Below are 24,058 nucleotides of genomic sequence, written 5' to 3'. Positions count from 1 at the left end.
AATTGGAAAACGAGTGGAAGAACAAACGAAATTAGGGCATCACTTACTGTGCGGATATTGATGAAGAAAAAACTGGATTAGGGCAGAAGATACGGGAGGAAGAAGACAACAAAAATGGGGGCAAATCTCCTTTAAATGTAAATACCATGTGGTCACTGTACAATTATAATTTCAACCACTCATGTGTTATTATTTGACACGTATCCCTTCTGCACTGCCACCTCACCATTTTCTAAACGTCGTTTCTGAACATTTAACGGTTTGGACTCAATTGGTGCACTTAAACTAATTTGGATACGTAATTGAGACTTTTTTTAAACCGGGTACCAATTAGAAACTTCAGTACCAAACTGGGTACTATGCGACTAATTATACCTAACTATTACTAGTAAATTTTGGTTTCAACTGAGGTATTTCAAAACATGTTATAAAAGGTGTAGGTACTACTAGCATTGCCACTATTTCACTCAGCTTTCAAAAAAGCAATTATATGAACAATGGGAATCGGTTCCCCATTTGATGGAATCAGTTCCAATCCACCATGGGAATCAGTTCCCCAAGCCATGGAATTAGTTTCTCCAACTCATAGAACTAGTTCCGCATAAAAAGCAGCCTCTGCAATGTGAAATGATATATGGGCATTTTCGTGAAAGCACCTACCATTCAAATACTTCACTCACAAATCCCCCCCATAACAGAGATGTATGTTTTACCAATCCCACAAATCGTCGCCCGTGTATACCAACCACCCTCAATTCCTTCTCCTATAATAGTAAATATGTGGAAGCAAACACAGCGTAAATCACTACTTACTATAATGCATTTCACATATCTTTCCTATATGTATGATCTACTTGTTTATATATCTTCACAAGTTCAAGAAAAGTAGTAGTTATGCTGACGCAACATGTTTTCCATACCTAATTTGTTCCGGTGCAAGACAACATAACATGTTCTAAGGTTTCAGGAGGTTCAGATTGACATAATAGAGAATCATAACCAAGTTTAAGAACTTTTCTATTCTTTAATTGATCCTTAGTTATAATCAATTTCTTCCCATTTTCATACACAAAAGCTAACCCTAGGTAGGACCTTGGAGTCCCAAACTCAATTTAGTAAAGCTTTGTTGGGTAAATGGAGATGGGGAAATGTACATCAACAGGAATCTCTAGGGTGTAAGGTATTGACATCAAAGTATGGTGGATAGCACTAATCAAGGCAAATTTAGGACGACAAAAAATCTAATATATAGGAAAAATAACTTGAAGAGATTATTTGAAGGGAATATTAAAAGAAAGGTTTATAATGGAAATAACATTAAATTTTAGCATGGTATATATGGTTAGAACAACATCTTTTGCCTATATGTGAAGAGTATAATAGATCTTTTATTCGAACAAATGGATTCTAAACTTAATTGAATAGGTGGTTGGGAAGAAGGAATACGAGTTTGGAATCTTAGATGGAGAAAAAATATCACTAGTGCAAAGAAGCCTTTTTATACCGGTTAAAAAAAGGCTTTCTATACCAATTCCAAAACCGGTATAGATATATAAAGTGCCCACTTTTCATATTGATTACAGAACTCGTATAGAAAGTTTCCCTTTTATATTCGTTATGGCCACAAATGGTATAATAACATGGGGATATTCTTTCTTCTCCTCACCTATGAACACAACATTCTTAGGCGCACCAACCATGAATCCAAAACCAAACCAAGTACTAAAAAATAATTATTCACTAATTGAACACACCACCAATTGCATCTGTTGTTATTGACAGCGTCACCGGCGGCAACGTTGTTGCCGACGCCAGTGTTCATTTTCTTCCCCACGCGTGGGAGCTTTTTCCCTCCTTCATTCCTTACAAATAGTAACAACCAGGTGCAATGGCTCTAACAAACCTTTGAGTCATCGCCATCGCGCTTGTAACTATGGTCATTGTCGGTGTTGCCAATGCAACCCTATTTTCCATCTCCATGTGAGGGTATCTCCAAATCTCCCAACTCCTCATGCTCCAGTGCTAGTTTGTTGTGATCGCTTGCCAGAGATGTCGCGCCACCTCGCTGCCACTATCGGAGTCGTTGTTGGCACTAGCGCAACCTCTCTACTCCTTCCTCTTCATGGGAGTGAATTCCTTCTTCCTCACCAAAATCACAGTCCCCACCATTATTGTGTCAAGAATGACGTCGCTTAGCCTCGTCGTTGTTATCGACCATCACAGTTCATGCAAACAAGGACATCAGTGAAGATGAAGGAGAATGATTGGATGAAATTTGTTATATGAAAAATGTGATGAGTATGGAGTTGAAGATGATGAATGGTAATGGGGGAGCTCAATGAAGATGGAAAGTAGGTGATGGAGAAAACAAATGGAATGATTGTGGCGAAAGAAGTTAGGGTTTAGTCCCTCAACTTCACTTTCTATATTTTTTTATAGATATAACCGATATAGAAAGTATTCTATTTAATTACCATAATGTCATATAGTCAACTTTCTATATCGTTTCTTGATCTAACCGATATAAAAAAGTCTTCTACTTAATTATCATAATATCACAGTGTCAACTTTTTATACTAATTATTTATTCTTCCACCGCGTTTTTATTGTAGGGGTGAATTATAATTGTCATAAGAAAATCGTTATAAAAAAAGGAGTTTTACACCGGTGTATATTTGAATGGAAAACGAGCAACTTTACGGGATATTGAGAATTTTCTAAGTTGGTGGAGATTAAACAGGATTTGTGTGTGAATACACTAAAGTCAGCATATAGTAGTAGCAAACACTATCCCTAATCAATAAGGATACCAAATTTTATTTATAATAGTATTTACGGATGGAAAATTTTGTTTTAGATTCTAGTATTTTTTTTTTGTTGAGTCTAATTTTATTTTCTTAAATTTTAAATTAATGAATACTATGTTAGCTTTTGAAAGTATGAATTTTATCCCTCATTATTAACCATGTTAAAGTATATATTGGCATTATAAATGACTCTACTAATAATTTATAAACATGTAAATATAAATTTTAGCAATTTAAAACCTAAAAACCATGTTCAATTGTTTTCTAAACTTCATCATTGTTAAACTTGTTTATTATGCAGAGTGTAAAGTTGGGAGTAGACGAATGAAATGAAGAATATATATAAAGAAAAAGATTTACAAATCAATTTTCTTTAATGTGTTTTGGTTGGTATATCAGTCTTTAATATAAGTTGACTCGTGAGTTATCCATTATATTTCTACGTGAAGAACCCAACATTTACCCTTATATAATTAATACTTTTAATTTTATTTTCTTAACAAAATATACAAGCACCAGAAGTCTCTTCCCTCTAGTACCTTATAAAGCTAATATCTCATTTCTTTGCCTATGCTAAGATGTCTCGTACTAGTTGCATAATCAACAAACATCAAGTTCAACGTAAAAAATTGAAGAAAATAAAGCTTAAAGAGAAAATAATAACATAACATAAGAAGAAAACATCAGGATTAGAGTGTTAACAAACATTAATGTATGTGCATGACAATGTAGCTAAGAATAAGTTATTATCTCTACCATAGTTACTCATATAACTTCTTATATAGTAAAACTCAAATGTTTTTGTTTTTCAATAGTTAATGCTCATCCACCTATAACAACTTTCATCATAAGAACCAGAGTTGTATTAATACAAAATAATTATAACAAATTATATGTATATGTAAATTATGCTACACATCATGCAACCAAAACGTGACATGTAACACAGGTTTCATGCTAAAAACTGTTAGACACACTTGTTTAACTAAACAATTTTGAAGCAAATTTTTACACAACTAATATTTATAATATTAATAACCAAAGATAGTTAATTTCCTTGAATGGCTAAAACATTAAAATAATACCAAAAATCTCATCAATCATCAAAACCCAATAAGAGTTTTTTTTATTTATTTATTTAATATGATCGAGGATGTAGAAATGAATCCCTAACAACTCAACACATTATATTATATTAATGTTGGCTCACCCTTTGGAATTCTTTGTTGAAAGTATGTGGGTGAAAGAAAGAGAATGCTTATATTTATGGTAGTGAAAGTTGTTCGAGAACGAATAATTGATAAATCAAAAGGAAAGTGCAATGAATATAGAAGGAAAATGGTTTGTACAAAATGCGGCCATTTGGATTTATGGCATAAGAGGAGGGTGGAGGTGGCATGTTGGTTAGATTTTCAAAAGTGAGCTACGAAACGTTCAACTCAACCCGGTTCATTTGTTGATGAATCAGAAATTTTGCAACTCAACTCGATCTCATTTTGAGTTGGTGGGTTAGTGGATTGGTTCACTTACCAATGATTATTTTTTTACAATTTTTTTCTATATTTATTGCATTACGATAAGAGTGAATTGACTTAATTTATTTTTTATAATAGTAAAATCAAAATATTCACCTAATTCTCGAAATAATATTATAAAGATAATAATTAAATATTAAAATATCAAATATATATAATTTGACAAACAAAATAATTAAACATAGAAATTATTCAAATATTATTTAGCAACATTCTAACATTTAAAAATATAAAATTGTGAACTTATATAATTAAAAGTAGTAAATAATTATAACAAAAAAATGTAAAAAAATGTTGATGTATTAAGTAAGTCAACTCAATTCAAACCCGTGATGAGCCAGGTTGACTAATAGGTTGGGACTCATTTTAACATCTATATTTTTTATGGTAAAGAATCTCCACAAACCATGTATATGAGAGTTTTGAGAATTGATGTGATTTGAGTAAAGTTCAATATTGAATGTTGTATTAGGAGCTATTTAAAATGTGTGGTGTTAAAAATCACGAATAATAATTAAGTTAATGTTTAAGTTTTAAAGTATGAAAAATTGCTTAATATGTACTAACAAAGTTAGTAAAGAGATAAGAAATTCACATTTTTTTTCAAAATTTAGAGAATTGATCTGATCAATTTGAAAATATAGAAAAAAAAAACAGAAATTTTGATAAAAGAAAGGCTAACAATATATTATTCCTTTATTGTTTGTTGATCAATCGACAATGTTTTAAATCTCAAATGATGTCAGAGGTTTTTTTGTAATACAGATGTCAGAGTATTTTCTTTTTCATAATTATTTTTGTTAAATTTGCATATGTTTTTATTCGTGTAAAAAACGATAATTTTGATTTTGATCATTCTAAAGAGATTAATTATAATCTCGTGAAAATTTAAAATCATTATTTTAATCCTTATAAATTGCTTGATTTTTATTTTCGTCATTGATGTTTTTTTCATCTTTTCAAAATATAATATCGTTGATTTTATTCCTGGTATTTCTTTTAAGACAAATAATTTATATTTGATTTTGGAATCTAGTTTTTTAAAAGGAAATCATATGACATTTTACTAAATACAAACAATTATATTTTTAGATAATCATGTTATTGTTTAAAAATATAATTCACCGTCTTTGATTATAGGAAAATTTCACCACGTTCATGAGGGTTAACATATTGCGGGACTAACTAATTAAACGTCCTTAATATAATTTTCAAAGTAATTATTATAAAATTAACCACTTATTACAAATTAGTTTGTGATAAGATGATGACAGAAAATTATTTCATAGCATTAGTTTATAAACTATTTTCTTATGAATTATTTATTATTTTAATATTACTTTACTATAATGAAAAGGTATAAATATTAATAAAAACATTCATAATAAATTATGTAATATAAATATACATAAATGTTAATGAAATATTTATAACAAGTTATTTGAAATACTGAAAATATATACAAAATATTTGCATCATAATTGATTATTTATATTCATTATTACTTTTCCGGTAAAATGTTTAATGCATACATTTTCTTTTTTTTTTCAATTTTTTTCGAGCTTTTCTTTTATTTGTTCGTTTTTCAACTTTTTTTTCCTCTTCAAACAAACAAGCTGGTGTTTTAAACTTCATTAAAAAATATTAAATTGTTGATGTTATCATCTGCCACGTCAATAAAAGTAAACACTAAATTGATTATTGATTAATACATACAATTTCAAGGACTAGTTAATGATTTTATCAATTTCAAGACTAATTAAACATAAAGTTAAATTTCAAGAACATGATTTAATCTTGTGCCGTTTCACCGATCAAAGTACCAAAATCTCCACAAATCAATGTTCCCAAGTCTCCAGGGCATGGAACTTAAAAATGCTGCACTTAGACTGAACACAAAACGGTTTGAATTACATTTCACTATTTAGAGTTCTTATTTTTAAGGACTCAAGCTTCGTAGGATATGCAAGTTTATCCTAAAAATAACCATGAACGTAACTGGAACGCTTTGCTTATAAAAGAGAAGAGCTAAAAAGACCATTATTGTGTAAGTACCAACCATTACACTTATAACTCAAGAGATGAAAGCATCTTCATGAGAATCTTGATTTTCTCATCTCATTGCGATATAGTCTAAATTTAAATATTTTGCCATCTTCATTTTGAATCACATAACATATGAATCCCATATAAAAACTTTTTTTTGTTACAGAAACAACTACACTCCACATGTTGCTACAAACTTTCCCAATCCCAAGTAAAATAAACCTAATTCGTAACCATAGTGCTTGCTAGGACGTTAAGACTATAGTCGAATGAAAGCTCAAGTTATGCAGCTATAGCATTTTGCTGAGACTTTCAGCGAAGTAAAGAAGGATGGCTGAAAAACAAGTTCAGCGCGTCGGGTATGCACGCACCCAAGATATCCAGGCACATTAAATTTACATCAACATTTGAGAACAAATATTTACAGGTATTTGTACAAAATAAGTTACATAGTTCCCTTAACTTCTAACAGTGGTGATCAGGCTAAAAGTCCATTGTTGACTACATCTGCATTTTATGTTCAGACTTGTGAATCTTTGTCAAGTCGACTAAATGGCGCATGGTTGGTCTGCCGTGAGGACAATTCCAAGGGGATTTGAGTTCAGCCATATGGTCAAGTATCTGAAACAGTTGGTGTAAGCTACAAATCAGTCTAGAAGGATATAACATTTAAACTTCAATTTATTTAAATTTAGTTCCCACAAAACCAAATGCTTATCATCCCAGGTCTGCATTTTTTACGTGTTTGTTAATGAAGGGGAGGGGGCAGTGCTTAAAATAATGTGATGCACTACCTTCCGCATTTCATTTCTTCCAAGTGCATCACCCACCATAATTGATGATCGACATGCACGTGATGCCAACATTGAACGAACTCTTGATGGACATATAGAATCTGAGGAGTCCAGTTTAAAGCTACCAACAATGGAACATTCCATGTGACCATCACCATCACACAGTGTAGAGATCAGCTCCTTAACATCTGTTGGGAAAAACACTTAATGTTAATCACTTCAATATATCATTCTCTTTACCCTAGTGGAAGTCTTAATACATCACGGAAAAGAAGCAAGTAATTCACTAAGGCAAGGGATCTAGACAATCACAACATTCAAATGTGTCAATCTTTAAGTCAAAGCTTTAGACACTGGGGTATACATATATGTGGAAAATATTAACAACTTTGGTATCATGGAATGGAAAAATCTCAATTCAAAGGATATACTACCAAGGGCATCGTATGATTCCCAAGGTTAAGCAGGCTGGCTCCACAGATCCTTACAAAGGCTGAGAGTTTTTCTAAAACTTAACCACAATTTGAATGTCATTTACGCTTCTTAAATAAATCTATCCTAATGCATGTTCATGCAGAAATTGTAGGCTTAACTTGTATCATAAGTTAGTCGAGGATGTTTTCAATAACTCGGTTACTTGAGTCATATATCAACTTAAACAGCTGGTCTTCCAACTTTGGCCTGAGCAATCCTCAAATTCAAATATAAAATTAAAAATAAAAAGAGTATGATGGAGAATTGCACATGCTTATCACTGATTTACTTTGATGTGGTCATATCAACCATCAAAATCTCTGAACTAATCACGGATAAAATCTACAAAATTCACCTGCCTTCAATTCCAAACATAGTGTTCTTACTGAAGGGAACAGACTTTACTTTAAAACGGCATCCAGGTTGTGCATTTGGATCCTCTTCTAAAGTAAATCCATTCTTCCTGAAAATGAAAATAATGCAAATGCATGTTATTGATCACACTAAACCTATAGAAGAAAAAACAAGACAAAAGTATACCATAATGAAACTTCGTAACTAGAAAACTTAATTCAATTTCAATGAAACCTCCATAGATAAAAGTAACCAGCACTACAAGATAAACTAGATCAAGAATAATGGACCAATGGTGTACTTTCAAGCAAGACAATATTTCAGAAATTATGCAAAAAGTTAAATCTGCAGCATACAAGCTGTCAAGCTCAGAGTTCACATCTGTGATTTCTGTTGTTATAAGCCACTCAAGCTTTTCTAGGTAGAAAAATATGCCAAAACTATGTATTTTTTCGTAATTAAGGTAAACCAGGTCACCCATTCAATTGACTCACCGTTAAGTTAACACAGGGCAGTATTTTAATCACCACTTTCATGTGGGTCATAAGTGGTCATATTGATTTTTTTATAAATTCATAACTGGTACATTGGGAATTGATTATGTTAAGGTGACAGTAGATCACAGCTACTATAAAAGAATCTTAAAAGCCGATCACTTTTCAATGTTGACTATTTGAGGCAACTTGTTATTAAAATCAAATCAACTAAATGAGAAGGTAAAGAGTGATACTTCTGCAGCTCATTTATGTCCTGACTACAGAAAACAGGAAACGTAAACAGTTGGAATGATGCAGGATTGACATCAGGATCCTTTTAATGAAATCTACTTTCTTGCAATAAGCAGAAATCCAGAAATAAGTGAAATTAACATATCACTACTTAATCGTTATGGCTCTACTTTTACCTGATTATGTCCATGTGCATCGATGCTACTATTTCTTCTTCAGGGGATAATTCCAACGTTATTGGCCTACATATGACATTTTTATTGGTGAACTTAGATCATGAACCAAAAAGACAAGAGATAAATTGCTGTCGTGTGTTATATCATTCATATATGGTAATTGTAATTGTACTTTAACAATCAAAGTTTATGCTCTAATCATACTCTTAATTTTTTTAACTTAACAAGGCCCTTGTAACATGTCACTGAAAGCTCCCTCCACTCCGAAAAGAAAAACAGGAATAATAGGTAAAGTGATGATTAGTGAATATAAACTCCTCACCTCAGAAGGGGTTGTTGGTTCAAGATGGTTGATTGCGATAGACGCTCAAAATTAAACTTCTCATCAGCAGCATGCTGAAAACGGTCATGCTCAAACACATTATGTTTCGCAAAGAACAAAATTTAAATTTAGCTAAAGGATGCATTTATATGAATTATTTATTAAAGGGAATGGTGGAAGAAACCACAGACCCATTAGTTCCAAAAGTATATTAGAAATGACCTGATCCACAATGAATAAATCTTGATCCAATTTACAAATGATAAACCCAAGGTTGAACTGCCCAATAACCTGTTCAAACATGTAGCCTCAGTAATCATCTGTAAATACATAATGTATGTACTCGGATTATACGTATATTTTAATTCAGCCATGATAATTTAGAGATTCTGACAACGTATTCAAAATTCAGAGACAAAAATGACTAGGGTTTTTCGCAGGAAAAAAAAAACTCAAAAACCCCAAACAGCTTATAGATTGACCATTTTCTAAGCTAGCAAACAACCAAACAGCACCACAATCATACAAAATAGTATCAAGAACAAATGAAGCATACTAAGTAAGGACCTTCATTCTGCTGAAGTCTTCCTTCTTAAAAAATCTCTCAAGTTCAGTAGCTGCTGCTGCCAAGGCCCTTTCTTTTTCCTCTCCAGTTTGTGATTGTGAAAGCTCCAAAGTTGCAGCCGAATAGAGACTAGCATCAATTATAGGTAAAAGTCAGTATAGAGATACTTTCCTATTTCATACAAAGGGTACAGAAACAAAAACCTCTTGTCTTTAGCTTTTCCACGTCCAAATTTACTGGATTGAAACAGAGAAAGCCTCTTCTCTCTCCTTTTCTTAAGCTCTTGAAAAGAAAATTGCATGTTAGAGCATATCTTACGACCAGAGGACTTGGAAGAATCTAACAGTGCAGGTGAAGAATGTACTGGAGGGATTGAGGCCAAAACATCTGTAGTGATCATATCAATGCCAGGAGTAATTGATGGTGTATCGGCTAAAGGTGTATAATTCTTCAGACAGATTTCCTGTAAATCAGCACGCTCATATATATAAAGAAAACCGAGAAAATAGCACTTTTTTTTAATTGATTTTTTATTAATTGGATAAAAGAAGAAATTTTATTGGAAAGAAATAAGCATAACAAGGGCAGGGAGGGCTGGTCTTTACCTCAGAAAAAGCAACACAAAATGTGCAATGAATGAGGTAAAGACATGAACACTGTGTATCAGAAAAAAGGTATGAAGAAAAGACAAAGAAAAGCTTAACAAAAAAACTTAACTGAATATTAGTTCACTTAATCAGAAAGAAAATACAAGAAACGAATATATAGGCTCTAAAGTCTTCTAAATAGGTTACACAAATATAACAGAAAACAGAAACTAACATCCAGTTGAATAAATGAATGTTTTACATGAACATCTCCAATATATTGAATTTACTTATTTCTTTTATTGACATATATGTTCTAAAACATAATTTCTAGAAATGCCATTATTAATAACAAAATATCAAATAATTTAAAAAACCAATACCAATATAGTGCTTGCAAGAATTAAACAGTATCAATATATGAAGTTTTTGCAGTACAAACCACCTACCATATTAGATTCAGGTTCTCTATCAGAGGAGTCACCATTAAAAGAATCTGAAATTTCAGTTTTGTGGTAGACGTTAACAGGATCAGGCTGTTTGAAAGATTCAATCTCACTTGCACTTGAAGGTTTATCAATTTGGTCAAAACAAAGTGACGATCTTGTAATCAGATCCTTTGTTTCAGTATTTGCAGTTTTCAATTGACAATGAGAATCTTGATTTCTAAGAACAGGCACTTCAGATAAAGCTCTAAATACACCATCACGATTTCTTTTATTTACAGAAACAAAGTTGTTAAGAGTGGACTGAACATGTCTTGAATGGTTAAATGAATATTTACTAGAAGTGTTGCCACTATCAATTGTCTTTGAGACAATAGTATGGTGATCATGTATAATTCTACCAGGACGTGCTGACTGCCTTCCATTATTGTCAACCTTTGAAGTGCTATGCGCTCTGAGTGTGAACTCCTGGTTCATTAAACTTCCATTTTTATCACAAATTAACCCTTCTTCAACATGTGAGTACTGATACTCATTAATAGATTTAGAAGCACTTTTTATATCAGCAATATGTTTCTTCTCAAGCTCATCCTGAGATATAGTATCATTGTCACACTCCATATTAAGGTCATCTAGAGAAATGCTACCATTATTACTTTCACTATAATGTTTTTCTTGAGGATGATTGTCATTTGACGATGATAGTTTCATTACAATAGGAGACTTCCCACTAGAGGAACTTAACTCAACACACTCTTCTTTTTGAGCAGGCACCATAACTTCATTAACAGAGTAACAGACTTTACCAGCACAATATATTTGTTGCAATCCCTCTCTCAGAGCTTGCAATAAGGCATTTTCTTCAGAAAAAAATACTTTCCTCTTGTCAGGAGTCACATTGACATCATATGCTCTGGTAGGAACTATAAAATTCAAAATAGCAACGGGATACTGTTTCGAGTTTGCACTCTTGTACAATTCATTAACAAGTTTGCTGACTTTAGGCATATCCACCGGTCTACCATTAACAAAAAAATACTGTCTATCTCCCAAATTGCGCCCATTACCCTGTCCAGACTTGGAAAGAAAACCTTCAACCTTGCAAGAATCAGATATAGACAACGTTACAGGCTCTAAGCAGTTGAAAGTGTTCATGCCAAGCACTGTTATGATGTTATCTTTAAGTGAACCACTGCCTTGCGTCTTAAGAACCACAGATTTCACATTTTTACCAGTCGTGTTGGAGCAGACAAAACGAACACCTTTCGCTATAAGCGCATAGGCCTGAAGAAAGTAAATGCTCATATTTAACAATAACAACTAAAATTATAGGAAAAGAAAATGAAAATGTAAACTTTAATAAGTTTCTCTCATGAAGAAGAATTAGCTAATGTAGAACTTTTCTCGTTTATTTATATTTTCCAAAGCTAACTTTAATCGATGTATAAGTTAATTTTAGTATATGGGAGAAAAATTATCTTGTTTTCTTGCCTTCTAAGTACTTATTAATTAATCCAAACAGGCCTACATATTTTCACCCAGAAAATAGAGACTCACATTCAATAGAGAAACCAGTTTGCCATATTCCCTGCGGATGTTACGACTGAACTCTTTGCTCCGAACAGGCAAACTGGAGAACAACTTTTTTACCATAACAGTGGTTCCAATTTGACGTGCAGTTTTCCTTTCTGACACAAGAACACCTGAATTATTGAAAGTCAAGTGCGTAGCAACAGGTTCGCTCACCGTTCTCGTTTCAACGCTCAAGTCCCCCAAAGCGCAAAGCGAACTCAGCGCCTCACCTCGGAAGCCAAAAGTGGTGAGAGACTGAAGATCGTGAAATTCTGCTAACTTCGATGTGTGATGCTTCAGCGCAAGAAACTAAGAATAACGGTTAAAAATTGAAACGTAAACCCTAATAACGATGTTTGCGGCGTTTGAGTGACAAATGAATAATACCTTGAAATTGTCGGGGGAAATGCCGCAACCGTTGTCGATTACCTGAAACCACTGTTCGCCGAAGTCTTTGAGGGAGATTTCGACGCTGGTGGCGCCGGCGTCCAAGCTGTTTTCGACAAGTTCCTTGACGGCGGAAGAGAGGTCAAGGATAACTTGACCGGCGCAGATTCTGTGAACGATGCCCTTGCCGATAGGCTTGATGATTTTAGCTTCAACTACCATTTCTGTTTTGGTGCTTTTTCACACACTCGATTAGCAAAACCACAGTTCAAATCGACGAAAAAACCATGCGAATTTTACCGCCAAAACTGAAGCGCAACGGCAACTAAAGCGCGCAGAAACGCTAAAGGGAAATAATATGAACCCTCATATTTCGCTCCACCTTTTAGGTTGTACTTAATTGAATAAAATAAAGGGAAACTAATTCATTACTCTTACCATTTTGATTTCGATTGTTGAGCAATTTGTGGGAACAATATTTTGAAAATGAAGTAGCTTTTAATTGAATAAGTAATCACTTTCTACTAAATTTTAAAATTAAGACACTCAATTAAATATTTGAAAAAGATTAAACAAGTTCAAGATATAAAGTTGTATTATTTTTTCACCATATATATTTAATGATATTCCACTTCCTCAAACTTTTAAATAAATACATATTTTTCTCATAATTTTAACAGATAACGCTTATATTTTATTTTATAATAATTTGTTACTCATTTTCTCTATTTTATTTACGGAATAAATATTTTTCATTCTTTCAAAATTAGAATTAGTCCATCTTAGAAACTTTGATCCAATCTAATCTCCGATCTTTGAAAATATATGAATTTAATCATTTTAATCACACTTTGTTAAATTTATTTGACGTTTTAAACACGTTTTAGAATGACATTTGAGTTGTTTACATGGTTTAAAGACATTTTTGCTTCAATGTTAGCTGAAAAACGGGTTTAAAACGCAAATAAACTTAACAAAATTGGGTTAAAAGGACTAAATCTAATTTTATAAAGTTGAGGAATTAAATTAAACTAAAATTTAGAAAAGAAACTAAATTCAATTTTTACTGAAAGTTAAGGGACCAAAAATATATTTAATCCTTTACTTATAAAAATTAAATTGTAATTTTGTTTTTCATATTTAAATTTTAATCAATCTAATACTTATAATTAAAATAAGAAAAAAATATTAGAATAAAAATGTTACTTGCTAAAAATAAAAGTGATATAAAACTTTTTAACCAAAGAATATGTCATTTTATCAACAAGATAAATGGAAGGTTACTGTGAGAGTGATTTTTTACTACACTGGGATATTTAAGAAATTTAATAATAAATTAACGAATTTTTGAAATATTTATAAATTAAGAATCAACTATAATTCAATCTCAGACTACACCGACAACTACACCGCAAGCTGCATCACAAGCTCTATCATTAACTTCACCACGGACTGCACTACGGGTTCCATCATAGGCTATACCACTAGAATAGATTGAGACATAGAAACCAAATCTTGAGAAGCAATGATGTCACATTTAGGATGATAATATTATTATATTTTTGCACTAATTGTTTTCTTGTCACAGGTATTAGTTTTGACATCTTATTGTAATCTTCTATAATTAGACAAATCTTGACGAGACATTTTTCAATTCGAACAAAATAGAGGTAGTTTTTTCATACTCCATATTAGCCATCAAGGTAAATCGTAACCTTTCCACCAAATTTTGGTTAGGTAATTCAAAGGGTTAAATATGTTTTTCGTCCCTTAACTTTCAGTGAATTTTGGAATTAGTCCATTTTGAAACTTTGGACCAATTTAGTTTTTCATCTTTCGGAATACGTGGATTTAGTCCTTTTAATCAAATTTTGTTAGGTTTATTTGATGTTTCGTACGTATTTTAGGATTGTATTTGAGTTGTTTATACTGTTTGACACATTTTTGCTTTAATGTTAAGTCAAATATTATTGTGAAACGCGCTTGAAATGTCAAATAAACTTAACAAAATTTGATTAAAAGGACTAAATCCACGTATTTCAAAAGATGAAGGACTAAATTGGTTCAAAGTTTCAAAATGGACTAATTCCAAAATTCACTGAAAGTTAATGAACCAAAAACATATTTAATCCGTAATTCAAATAATAAATCAACATCAACTGAAACATAAGCAAAAACTCCAGGAGACTTATTTATTGTGTAATCATCCAAAGATAAAGAGGTGTCAACTCCACATGCAATGAAAAATATTGTATTTGATTTCCAATATTTTAAAGGAACACTATGTATATGAATCCAACATTGAATTTCCGTGAGTTTCATATATGCAAGGACAAAGTCCTTTGTCCAAGCAGAAACACGAAGAATACCACAAGATAAATATCACATTCCAACAACTATAACCCTTCTCATATCCTCCGATAAAGAAAAAGCAAATTCGTGTAATTTTTTACTTCCACTAACCTAAATGCCTCCAAGCCATATCAAGTTTCTTCCAAAGATCTAAGTGCATGATGAGTTTATCACCTTTTGTCAACAATACGTCCATGCAAATGATTTTTGCATTCCTCCAGACCAGCAATATAAACTTCCTCAATAATATGCACAAAGAGAAGGTAATTGTAACAAAGAAATACCACATGCATTATTGAGAACCTGGACAATCTACGTTTTTGTGCCCACACAGTTGAAGATGATTTAGAGGAATATGATTGTTCATGATTTTGTAAATAATCCCAAAGGATATAAAATCACTAAGAGAAAACCATCCTAAACTAAAGAACCAACGACTACTAAGACCACCACAATATAGCACCATTCAACATCGTCTTCGTCAAGAGTCACTCAACAATATCAAGATCAAACAAAATAAAGTGTCTAAACAAATTAGTTTTCATACATTAGTTTCCAAATCATTTCATCATGTTTCCATTTAACAAAATATATTATGAAAGTGTCTTTCAAAGAGTGGAACATGAATTGACCAAGTTGGCTTAATTATAATATTCTTTATTTTTTAAAATTGTTTGACAATGAATAGCATTCTCTCTACGATTAATTCTCTTACCTCAAATTCTTATGATTGAAATAAATCAATAAAAAAAAGGTAATTTAAAATTAGTACATAAAATTAACTCTACTGATTAATCTAGTTAATATTGTAAAAAAATTGTTCACTAATACGTGGGATTTCATTAAATTTGCTAAATTTGCTTAAACTTAGATTAGGATATGCGAGTTATAACTACTATTTGATAAGGAAGTACTTGATTTTGTAGAGATTGAATTGTATCGTAATTGACAAGTGACTAAGTAACACATTGTTCCTTTTGCTTTTACTATTAAAAAAAGGTAGTTTATTCTCTTACAATAAAAAAATTAATCACGTTTATCACTTTCTATGCATATAAGAAGTCTAAGTTCAAATTTTTTATGTTTTGCATAAATGTCATTTTCTCATCTCCATAACACGACAATGAATATAATGCAATAAGAATTACATAATTATCCTATTTTGTGCTTAAAGAAAAAGTTTCATTAACAACATTAGAAAACACCTATATTGAATCATAAACAATAAAATTTCACATCGAAATAGATAAAAAAAACTCTCATAAATTATTATGCAGAAGATAAGGATATATATATATATATATATATATATATATATATGAAACATAATATAGAGTAAATAATCTTTTTAGTCAGGAATAAATTACTCAATTTCTAGAAGTAAACTCAAGAACCATGTCCATGGATCTTATTTTTCAATTTCAACCACTACAATAGTTATAAGAAACATGCCTTTTCATTCATCTAAGTGATCACAATCATAATTTCTCATATTCACTTATTTTTATAAAGGATCAGATTCATTATTCAATTATCATTACCATTCTGAAGACCATCAAAAGCCTCATCATTGTCATTGACAAAGCCTTCTCTTGACCTACTTCATTTGCATTAGTTGTCTCTTCATGTGTATTTGTAGTAACATTGCTCCCTCTATTTGCTGGAACATGTTCACTTTATTTTTCCTTCCATTTTTGTTGAAACTCACATTCATCCTTACTTTGGAAACTGTTGGGTATTGGGCTCCCTTCCTATGTGGAGAAAAGGCCCAAAATTTGAGAAGTCCATGTCCATGTCCAAAATTTAAGTTAGGAGATATTAATTTCGCACTGCAGCAGTGATTTGTAGATGTTTTCCTCCCTTCTTCTTTTCTATTTTGAAAGCTTTGTTGCTTTGTTATTTGGTTGGGTGTTGGCACTTATTTGTGCTATTGATTGAGACTCTTTTGTACTCTTGTTGATCATAGTGAAGCTATTTCTTTGGTCTGGACGACTCGTGGTTTTTATCCTTGATTTGAGGGGTTTTCCACGTTAAAAATCTTGGTGCCTTTATTTGTGCTTTTGGTGATTTATTATTGCTGCTCTTTGATTATTGTTCCTCATAGATTCTTGCAAGTTAGGGGAAATTATATACGCTGCATTCTCTGGTATATTGTTTGTTGTTGTTTTCCCCATCAGAGTGGCATCAGAGCTCTTGGTTGGGCTATATTTACTTGCTTGAATGATGGAGGCAAATGCAAAGATTGTTACTTTGAATGGTACAAATTATCATTTGTGGAAGGACAAGATGAAAGATTTATTATTTGTCAAGAAATTGCATCTTCCGGTCTTTATTACACAGAAGCCAGATTCTATGTCTAAAGAAGAATGGGACTTTAAGCACCAACAGGTATGTGGTTTTATTCGGCAATATGTTGAAGATAATGTTTATAATCATATTGCTAATGAGACACATGCCAGAGCTTTGTGGGAGAATATTGAGTCTTTGTATGCTTCTAAGTCGGGCAATAATAAATTGTATTTGTTAAATTGCTTGATGAATTTGAGGTACAGGGAGAATTCTTCTATTTCTGATCACTTAAATGAGTTTCAAGGGCTCCTAGATCAATTGTCAGGAATGGGCATAAAGTTTGATGACGAAGTTATGGGATTATGGTTGCTTAATACTCTACCAGAGTCTTGGGAGGTATTTCGGGTTTCAATTACGAACTCTGTCTCGAATGGTGTTGTTTCTTTTCAGATGGCAAAAAGCGGTGCTCTTAATGAAGAGATGAGAAGGAAGGCACATGGTTCTTCATCTCAGTCTGAGATGCTTGTTATAGAAGCTAGGAGGAGAAGTCAGAAAAAGGAACATAAAGGTGGTAGAGAGAAGAGTAGGAGCAAGTCCAAGTCAAGATACAAGAATTTAGAGTGTCATTTTTGTCATAAAACTGGGCACATTCAAAAATACTGTTTTAAGTGGAAAAAGGAGAACAAAGACAAGAAGGGCAAACAGAGAGAGAATGATCATGATGATGATGATCGTGTCACTACTGCTACAGATGGTGATCTTGTTCTTCTTCGTGACTTTGAGTCCGTTAATCTTGTATCTGATGAGAGCATGTGGATTATTGATAGTGGTGTTACACTGCATGTTACACCTAGGAAGGAGTTCTTCACATCTTACACTTCTGGTGATTTTGGAGTGTTGAAGATGGGTAATGATGGTGAGTCTAAAGTGATTGGTGTTGGTGATGTTTGCCTGCAAACCAACATGGGAGTGCAGTTGTTGCTTAAAGGAGTCAAACATGCTCTAGATGTCCATTTTAATTTAATCTCTGTGCAGTTGCTTGATGATTGTGGTTATGACAATCACTTTGGTTCTAGTAAATGGAAGCTCACTAAAGGTAACTTGGTTATGGCCAGAGGGGAGAAACAATCTAAATTGTACTGGACTAAAGTTTTGGTTGCTAAAGACAGTGTGAATGCTATGTATATGGAGGCATCTTTGTGACATCGGAGGCTTAGTCATATAAGTGAGAAAGGGCTTAATTGCTTAGCTAAAAAGGATGTGCTTATGGGATTGAGAAATGCAGAATTGGAGAAATGTTCTCATTGCATGGCTGGTAAACAAACCAGAGTATCTTTTAAGAAGCATCCACCCTCAAGGAAGTCAGAATTGCTTGAATTGGTGCATTCTGATGTTTGTGTCCCATTAAAGGTAAAGTCATTTAGTGGTGCACTTTACTTTGTTACTTTTATTGATGATTGTTCCAGGAAGCTATGGGTCTATGCTCTTCAGCGGAAAGATCAAGTACTTGAAAAGTTCAAGGAATTTCATGCTATGGTTGAGAGGCAATTAGGCAAGAAGCTGAAATGCATCCGTAGTGATAATGATGGTGAGTACCGTGACCTTTTGATGTTTATTGCAGGCAGCATGGTATTAGACATGAGAATACTCCTCCTAAAACTCCTCAGTTCAATGGTCTAGCGAGAGGATGAACATGACCTTGGTTGAAAGGGTTACATGTATGCTTTCAGAAGCAAAGTTGCCTAAGCACTTTTAGGGAGAGGCATTGCTTGCAGCTGTGAATGTTATTAATCTCAGTCCCGCAGTTGCTTTGAATATTGAGGTGCCAAACAAAATTTGGTTTGGTAAGAATGTTAGCTATGATCATTTGTGTGTCTTTGGTTGCAGGGCATTTGTTCATGTTCCTAAAGATGAAAGATCCAAGTTAGATAAAAAGACAAGGCAATGTATCTTTATTGGCTATGGTGAGGATGAATTTGGCTACAGGTTTTATGATCCTATTGAGAAGAAGCTTGTTAGAAGTCGTGATGTACAATTCATGGAAGACCAGACCATTGAAGACATTGATAAGGTCGAGAAGACCACACCCAAGAAAGATAGTAATCTCATTGATGGTAATCCGATGAGGTTGTCCGCTCACAATTTGGAGAATGTTGAAACGGAAGCTCAAGACAATGAGCAACATGGTGATGTTGATGATCAACAGTTTGGAAGTGAAGTAGAGGTTCCAATTGATGATACTCAAGAAGAACATGATGATGATGATCTTGGTGATGTACCTGAACCATCTCAAGTCCAACTCAGGAGGTCTAATAGACAGAAACAACCTTCTACAAGGTATTCTTGTGATGAGTACATAACCTTGACTGACGGTGAAGAACCTGAGTGTTTTGAAGAGGCAAAGTTCGTTGCTATTACTGAAGCATGCAAGGAGTTGTTATGGTTGAAGAAATTCTTGCAGGAGCTTGGTTTTAGGCAAGATAACTATTCATTGTTCATTGATAGCCAAAGTGTTATCCATCTTGGTAAGAATCCAACTTTTCATTCTAGATCCAAACATATTGATGTGAGGTATCATTGGATACGTGATGCTTTGGATGCTAAGTTGTTGGAGTTGGAAAAGGTTCATACAGATGATAATGGTGCTAATATGATGACTAAAGCATTCCCAAGAGGGAAGTTTGAAGTTTGTTGTGAGATCGCCGGTTTGGCGGTTATCTCCACATAGTTGTGAGGGGGAGATTTGTTGGGTATTGGGCTCCCTTCCTATGTGGAGAAAAGCCCCAAATGAGAAGCCCATGTCTCATTTAACCTAGTGGAGAGGGGGCTATAAAATAAAAAGAGAGGCAGAACAATAGAGTCAGAACGCACTGAAAGCCCTGACACATAGAGGAAGAGGTAGAGGGAAAATTTTGTTCACGTTTTTCACAGAGCTGTCACAGTAGAATCGGAGTTGCGAATTCGTTCACCGTTGGATCGGGCTGAAATTTTTACAGCAGGTTCGGAACTCATTGCTCTTCATTCTGATCGGTCGGATCTTTGATACGAGGTCTGAGTTTGGAGATATTAATTTCGCACTGCAACAGTGATTTGTAGAGGTTTTCCTCTCTTGTTCTTCTCTATTTTGAAAGTTTTGTTGCTTTGTTATTTGGTTGGGTGTTGGCACTTATTTGTGCTATTGATTGGGACTCTTTTGTGCTCTTGTTGATCATAGTGAAGCTATTTCTTTGGTCTGGACGACTCGTGGTTTTTACCCTTGATTTGAGGGGTTTTTCACGTTAAAAATCTTAGTGCCTTTATTTGTGCTTTTGGTGATTTATTATTGCTGCTCTTTGATTATTGCTCCTCATAGATTCTTGCAAGTTAGGGGAAATTATATCCGCTGCATTCTCTGGTATATTGTTTGTTGTTTTTTTCCCCATTAGACACTCTGATGGGTTTATAAGGAGGGGGTATCACTGGGGAGATACAACACCAATGAGACCTGATTCCAACCATATAAGGCATTGACACCACTCTCAACCCAAAACCTTAAGGTAATGAGTTTATGGGTCTTTATTCTTATATAGTGCTCTACTTTCTCATTTTTAATCAATGTGGGACTTAGACTCACACTTGGATTCCTAACAGAAACTTCATTCAACATATCATTCTCCCAAAGCCATAAAGAAAATACTTTTTCTTTATTCTCTACACAATAACTGACTCCCCATGTATACATAACAAAAAAGAACTTTTTTCCAACATTAATTGGTTCATTGCTTGTTTTTCGTACTCTGTTACAGTAGATTTAATTTTAATATGGTATTCAGAGCGTGAAGCCTATTTTATAGGCGCTAGTCTTAAGCTCGTGACTGATTCTCCACGTATACATAACAAAAAAGAACTTTTTCCAACATTAATTGGTTCACTGCTTGTTTTCTATTCTCTGTTAGAGTAGATTTAATTCTAATATGGTATTCAGAGCGTGAAGCCTATTTTATGGGCGCTGGTCTTAAGCTCGTGACTCTTCTTTCTCCAATGGCGTCTTCGACTCCGATCATTTTCTCGTATGCTATCTCCGAAAAATTATTTGGTACTAATTTTTTACTCTAGAAACAACAAGTTGAGCTCTTGATCAAAGGGCATCGTCTTCATCGATATCTTGTCAATCCTTCAATCCCCTCCCAATTTCTATCCTTCTTGGATCATGATTTAGGGACTAAAAATTCATAATACACAACTTGGGAGACCCAAGATCATTTCTTACTTTCAAGGTTCCAATCCTCCTTATCTGCACCATTCTTAGTGTATATCCTTGGTTATAACCATGCATTTCAAGTTTGGGATAAAATTCATACCCACTTCAATTCTTAGACAAAGGTTAGGGCTTGTTAGTTGCATACAAAACTCCACACCATCAAGATCTTGAGTATTTTTTAGGTATTAAGGTAAAACATCTTCCTAATGGATCTCTTCTCCTCTGTCAAACAAAATATATTTGTGATCTGCTTGATAAAGCTGAAATGACAAATGTTAAAGGTGTTTCCACTCCTCTTCAAGGTGGTCTCGAACTTTCTAACTACGACTTTGACTACATAGATGATCTTGCTCTTTACATTTCCATTATGGGTGCCTTGCAAAAGATCATAGTAACCAGACCTGAGATTGGTATAGTTTGCCAATTCATGTATCAACCTTTATTCGATCACTGGAAAGTTGTCAAGTGCATCTTACACCATCTAAAGGGTACTCTTTCTCATGGGTTACATCTTCAACTTGCTCCTAGTCCTACCAGTATACTGTTACTGCCTTTTGTGATGCTGACTAGGCCTCAAATATTGATGACGGAAGATCAACTTCAGATGTTTGTATATATTTTGGTAAAAGTCTCGTTTCTTGGTGGTCTAAGAAACAAGAAACAAACATTGGTTGCTCAGTCAAGTGCAAAGGTTGAATGTCGCAGTCTTGTTATCACTCTTTCCGAGATCTTATGGTTACAATATCTTCTTAAAGAGTTAAAAATTGTTTATGCCACACTAGTCATCTATTGTGATAATTAGAGTATTGTTGTTTTAAGCCATTACTCAATTCTACACTCGTATAAAGGACATGGAATTAGACATATTCTTCATTCAAGAAAAGGTTTTAGATCGATCTTTAATTATCTCTTACATTCCTGTCAATGATCAAAATGTTATTGATTCTTTTCAATAACCTCATGTTTGAGGAAGAATATTAATGTATATAAATTTATATTTTATAATTCTATTTTGACTCAGATTATGTTTGTTTTTACAATCACTATGACAACTCAACTCTAAAAATTGTAATATTTTATCTTTTAAGTTCTTTATACATAAAGAGAACATTATGATCTATCATTAATAATAACTTTCCTATATTCACTACTTGTTTTCCTAGGGTATATTTAATGCTATTACACCCTAACATTACTAAAGTAGTTTGTTGTGAAAAATTTGTAATGAACTTAGTACAACGATTTTACCGATGGACAAAATATTTTGAATTTTTATGCAAAAAGCAAACACGTTGAATAAAGAAAAGTGTACAATATTTAAACACTTTTATCCAGGTACTTGCAAGTTAAAATACTATACAATCATTTTACGCATCAATGGGCAAATGATTTTGAACTTTTATGCGAAAAGCAAACACGTTGAATAAAGAAAAGTGTACAATATTTAAACTCTTCTTTTATCAAGGTACTTTCAAGCTAAAATACTACCTAAAAAATTAATAAAAACAATTTTAATAAGAAATTTTAATAAGAAACGATGAATTTACAAAATTAAAAAAAAAATAGTGTAATCAGCCCTATTAAAAAAATAACAAATTCAAATTATGCGATCATACACTTTGTCAAAGTATATTTATGTAATCAATTATACTTTGAACTTCCTAAGAAAAACTCACAATACATATTGTACTTAATCTTTATTATTATGAATTAACTGTGAACTATTTTATTACATTAGTGTCCAACCTCGTTACTAAAGACTATTAAAAATTTAATTGTACTATATATTATATCATAAATAAATAATTACATCCAAAATATTTGTTTTTCTCTTTGTATCTTCCCATAGAACTTTAAAAATACAAAGCAATCCAATAATATAGGACATCTTATAATAAAGTTGTAATAAGCTCACGCATCCTATCACTTTGTATGTGTCACAATCTTCCTTATTCTACAAAAATACAAACTAAAAATTGCTGAAAAATCATCTGTAAATAAACATTGGTTACAATGCTTAAGAAATATATTAGTAGGAAATTAAATAGAATTTAATTAAACAGACCATTTGTAAGGGTCATTATTGAATGAATTCCATTTTGTCAAAAATGTTACTGAAATATTTTCTTGCCATTGCACATGTGCAAATTTTAGATTCAATATCTCTAAACATACATAACACTTCTTGAAAATCAGTATCTATCTACCAAGGATGATGACCCATGACACATGCTTAGAAGAAAGGGAGTTCCTTGATCCCTTCCTTTATTTAGTTTAAAATTCCACTAAGTTAGCTTGGTTGACTATTTTTAAGTTGACTTGTTGACCTTGACTTTAAGTTGACTTGTTGACTCAAAGGATTAGCTTATCCTAAAGCCAACATG

General features: G+C 32.8%; 2 protein-coding genes across 6 annotated transcripts; one reads left to right on the top strand and one right to left on the bottom strand.

The window, feature by feature from the left end:
* Positions 1–6,539: 6,539 nt before the first annotated feature.
* Positions 6,540–13,175, bottom strand: LOC114192584 (DNA mismatch repair protein PMS1). Of its 5 annotated transcripts, none has more exons than XM_028082346.1 (11): positions 12,794–13,173; positions 12,392–12,715; positions 10,838–12,118; positions 10,005–10,264; positions 9,804–9,930; positions 9,459–9,527; positions 9,237–9,310; positions 8,915–8,980; positions 8,016–8,119; positions 7,183–7,370; positions 6,540–7,009 (listed from the first exon to the last, which is right to left on the bottom strand). In XM_028082346.1, the coding sequence occupies exons 1-11, from the start codon at positions 13,013–13,015 to the stop codon at positions 6,890–6,892; spliced, it is 2,835 nt and encodes a 944-aa protein (XP_027938147.1). In that variant the 5' UTR covers positions 13,016–13,173; the 3' UTR covers positions 6,540–6,889. The 5 variants fall into 5 exon arrangements, 4 of the variants coding, with proteins under 4 accessions (XP_027938147.1, XP_027938148.1, XP_027938149.1 ...); XM_028082347.1 differs by having other exon boundaries at positions 12,392–12,700; XM_028082348.1 differs by lacking the exon at positions 9,459–9,527.
* An 8,764-nt stretch (positions 13,176–21,939) lies between these two features.
* On the top strand, positions 21,940–22,476 carry LOC114191295 (uncharacterized mitochondrial protein AtMg00810-like). The gene has a single exon (XM_028080466.1). It carries the CDS (start codon positions 21,940–21,942, stop codon positions 22,474–22,476), a length of 537 nt encoding a protein of 178 aa, XP_027936267.1.
* Positions 22,477–24,058: the final 1,582 nt, after the last annotated feature.

The sequence above is a fragment of the Vigna unguiculata genome, chromosome 7, assembly GCF_004118075.2.
Source record: "Vigna unguiculata cultivar IT97K-499-35 chromosome 7, ASM411807v1, whole genome shotgun sequence".
Lineage (NCBI taxonomy): Eukaryota > Viridiplantae > Streptophyta > Magnoliopsida > Fabales > Fabaceae > Vigna > Vigna unguiculata.
Note: the sequence above shows the minus strand (reverse complement) of the source record. Positions and strands in the feature narration are given on the sequence as shown.